This window comes from Myotis davidii, unplaced genomic scaffold (genome assembly GCF_000327345.1).
Source record: "Myotis davidii unplaced genomic scaffold, ASM32734v1 scaffold38, whole genome shotgun sequence".
In the NCBI taxonomy this organism is placed as follows: domain Eukaryota; kingdom Metazoa; phylum Chordata; class Mammalia; order Chiroptera; family Vespertilionidae; genus Myotis; species Myotis davidii.
Window position 1 is genome coordinate 6,845,738 of NW_006291383.1, and position 3,751 is coordinate 6,849,488.

The following is a 3,751-nucleotide window of genomic DNA, read 5'->3' on the forward strand; positions in this document are numbered from 1 at the left end:
GTAAATAAATAAATAAAAATACTGTATAATAGAGATTATGATAAGCCTCATTTTATCCTCCAGTTATTCTCTGTTAGATGGTGTTATTTTCCTCATTTGACAGTTGAGGAAACTGAGATTTAGAGAAGATAAGTAATTTGTCCCAGTTTCCCAGGTGACAAATGGTAATAAAGGTAGTAGTAATTCATATGTATGATGGTAAGAACTTAGATTTTATATATCTGCATATAATATTTGCATATAATTTTTGTTGAAGCCACTTGGTTCCTTCTTTCTTCTGGATACCATAAGACCCAAGGCAGTATTAGGCCCTCCTTCCTCTGCTCTCTTAGCAGTTTATACATACCTCTATTAAGAGCATTTCTTTTTTTGTTTTTTATATTTTTATTGATTTCAGAGAAGGGAGGAGAGAGAGATGGAAACATCAGTGATGAGAGAGAATCATTGATCGGCTGCCTCCTGCATGCCCCACACTGGGATTGAGCCCACAACCCAGGCATGTGCCCTAACCAGGAATTGAACCATGACCTCCTGGTTCATAGGTTTACTCTCAACCATTGAGCTATGCTGGCTGGGCTTAAGAGCATTTCTCCTTTTATATCATAATTCTTTGTTTATATCTAGTTTCTCTACTGTATTATGAGTTCCTTGAAGATTAGAACTGTTTTAGTCATCCCTGAATTCTTTGCATCTGGCATAGAGTAATTGCATAGTTAACTACTTATTGAACAAACGAGAGGCCCAGTGCATGACTTCATGCACAGGTGGGGTCCCTCTGCATCTGGCATAGAGTAATTGCATAGTTAACTACTTATTGAACAAACGAGAGGCCCAGTGCATGACTTCGTGCATGGATGGGGTCCCTCGGCCTGGCCAGCAATAGGGGCCAATCTGGGCCATGGGAGGTTGGCTTGGGGGAAGGCCCGAGGGAGGTTGGCTGGCAGGGGGAGGGACCGTGGGAGGTTGGTTGTGGGAGTGCCCTGACCACCAGGGGGCAACTCCTGTGTTGAGCGTCTGCCCCTTGATGGTTAGTGGGCATCATAGTGACTGGTCGACCAGTCGTTTGGTCGTTCAGTTGCTTAGGCTTTTATATATATAGATATTGAAGAAAAGAAACCATAAGATCTGGTTGCTTATAGGATTGACAGGGTGAAGGATCCAAGATGAGGCAATGTAGTATGGTCATTAACCCCTTCCCCAACAATTTTGTTGTTAAAAACGTTTCTTTTTCAGACTAATTTTTTTATTTTGGTTCTATATAGTATTTTTGATGCTGGTTATGAAAACAGTTTGTAACTCGTCTTCCTATAAACCATATTTTTTTACCATATTTTCTTAGTATACTCGTTGACGACTGAAAAAGAACATTTTGTGAAAACGTGTATACACGTTTCTGCCGGGGAAGGGGTTAAGAGCACAGGGCAATGGGGGGATTAGCACACATTTGTAATACCTTAATCAATAAAGGGAAAAAAATAAAAATAAAAGAGCACAGGGTCTGGGATCTTAAAGAAGGTTTTAGTCCCTCTCTGCCTCTGCCACTTACACTCTGTATGATCTCCAACATCAGCTTTCTCATTTATAAAATAGGAAGTTATAATATGTACCCCATTAAATTAGATGATCCATGTTGAAGTTCTTTGCACAGTAATGAAAGTCAAAATGGCTAATTCTAAGATTTTGAGTTTCAATAATACAAAGAACAGTGATGATACTGGCTGAAGTAAGTGAGTCAGAAACAATAGCAATTTAAATAAATCTCCATTAATGGACATTGGGATTATTTTTAATTTTTCCCCACTCTTGAGCATGGTAATGAACTTTCTTCTTTGGATAAATTGCCCTGAGAACAATCATTTCTGAGTCAAAAAGCATACACTTAAAAGGTACATATTGATGAAAAATTAATGCAAATGTCAAACAAACCACATAAGTAGTGGTTCTCAACCTGTGGGTCACTAACAATGAAAATACATCCTGCATATCAGATATTTACATTATGATTCATAACAGTAGCAAAATTACAGTTATGAAGTAGCAACGAAAATAATTTTATGGTTGGGGGTCATCACAACATGAGGAACTGTATTAAAGGGTCGCAGCATTAGGAAGGTTGCAAACAACTGTGAGTGATTGCTCATTTCACCACCTATGAGCAACGTTTCTCACAAGCTTCTAATTTGTTATCTTACTGTGTTTTGAAATGGAGCAGGATATACATAAATGAAAGTTTAAAGTAGGTGGAAGTTACAAGGAGATCAAAGGAAATTTATAGTTTAATATAAAACGTTCCCATAATGAGTGGTTTGCCACAAGGGAAAGGGATACTGTGTGGAAGAAAGCTCCCCATTATCAGAAATGTTCAAATCAAGACTTAGACCCACTTTCTGGGAATAAGGTTAAGGGGTTTAGATAAACTATAAGGCCTTTTTTTTTTTTTGTCCTGGGAGTATCTAACACTGGCTATGGCCATCTGCATATGTCTTTGAAGTAAGAATGAACTTGGATGTCTTACTTTTCAGTGGTTGAAGGCCTCTCACTGTTGGACTTGGGAGTGTCTCCATATTCAGGAGCAGTATTTCATGAAGTAAGTGTTCTTGTTTTCTTTTATGGGTACTAAGAGTAATTTATAGCCACAAATACCAAAGCCTAGCCTCCAGTTAGTACAAACATTTAAAAAGATCTATTTTTTGAAAATCATATTTAGAAATAGCCCTTTTGTACATGTCCTTCACATAAGAAGTTTTCATGGTTGCAGTAGAAATGATCCATATTAAGATTGAACTTTGGGGAGGCAGATGAGACTTCTATAGAGGTTACCATTTTTAATGGCAAGTGAATTATAAACAGTTCCCAGTTTCTGAATAGGTTATATGCTAATTGGCATGTAATTGGTTCTTTGGAACATGTTTTCCCATGAAAATTGTGATAGCAATGTTGGTTTCTTAGAAAGCCCATAAAAGCCTATTTAACCCATAAAATTAGTTCGTAAGCATAATTAAATAACTCTTAATTCACCATTCTTGCTTGGGTTACCTGACAAATCTTTTTTTTTTTTTTAGCATTTGTTTTTAAGTATATTTTTATTGATTTCAGAGAGGAAGGGAGAGGGAGAGAGAGATAGAAACATCAATGATGAGAGAATCATTGATTGGCTGCCTCCTATATGCCCCCTACAGGGGATTGAGCCCACAATCTGGGCATGTGCCCTGACCAGGAATTGAACCATGACCTCCTGGTTCATAGGTAAATGCTCGATCACTGAGCCACGCCTGCCGGGCTTGACAAGTCTTTCTGCATCATCTTGCTCCTTTATTCTGCAGTCAGAGCCATCTTTGTAAAACGTGAATCTGATTTTGTCGTTGTCCTGCTTAGTACCTTTGAGTGCTCACCATTGACCTCAGGATAAAATTCAAACACCTTTTGGGGCATAATGCCTGGTGGGCCCTACTTAGCACATCAACCATATTTCTTTCCATTCTTCCCTTCCTATTTTATTTTATTTTTATTTTACAGAGAGGAAGGGAGAGGGATAGAGAGTTAGAAACATCGATGAGAGAGAAACATCTATTAGCTGCCTCCTGCATGCCTCCTACTGGGGTTGGAGCCTGCAACCAAGGCAAGGAGGTCTGTGCTCAACCACTGAGGCACACCAGCCAGGCTGAAAAATATTTTAAATGTTATTTTCCAGTTTACTGTTATTTTCAACCGAAACTAAAATGTAATTATATCATTAACTGTAAAGAATTTC

At 38.3% G+C, this 3,751-nt stretch overlaps 1 protein-coding gene across 1 annotated transcript in view; it reads left to right on the top strand.

Moving 5' to 3' along the window:
- Window positions 1-3,751, top strand: part of PIGU (phosphatidylinositol glycan anchor biosynthesis class U) — an 85,327-nt gene that overhangs the window by 4,561 nt on the left and 77,015 nt on the right. The window contains exon 2 of the mRNA XM_006764579.2: window positions 2,523-2,587. Within this exon, the coding sequence (XP_006764642.1) occupies window positions 2,523-2,587 (65 nt within the window). The remainder of the gene's footprint in view (window positions 1-2,522; window positions 2,588-3,751) is intronic.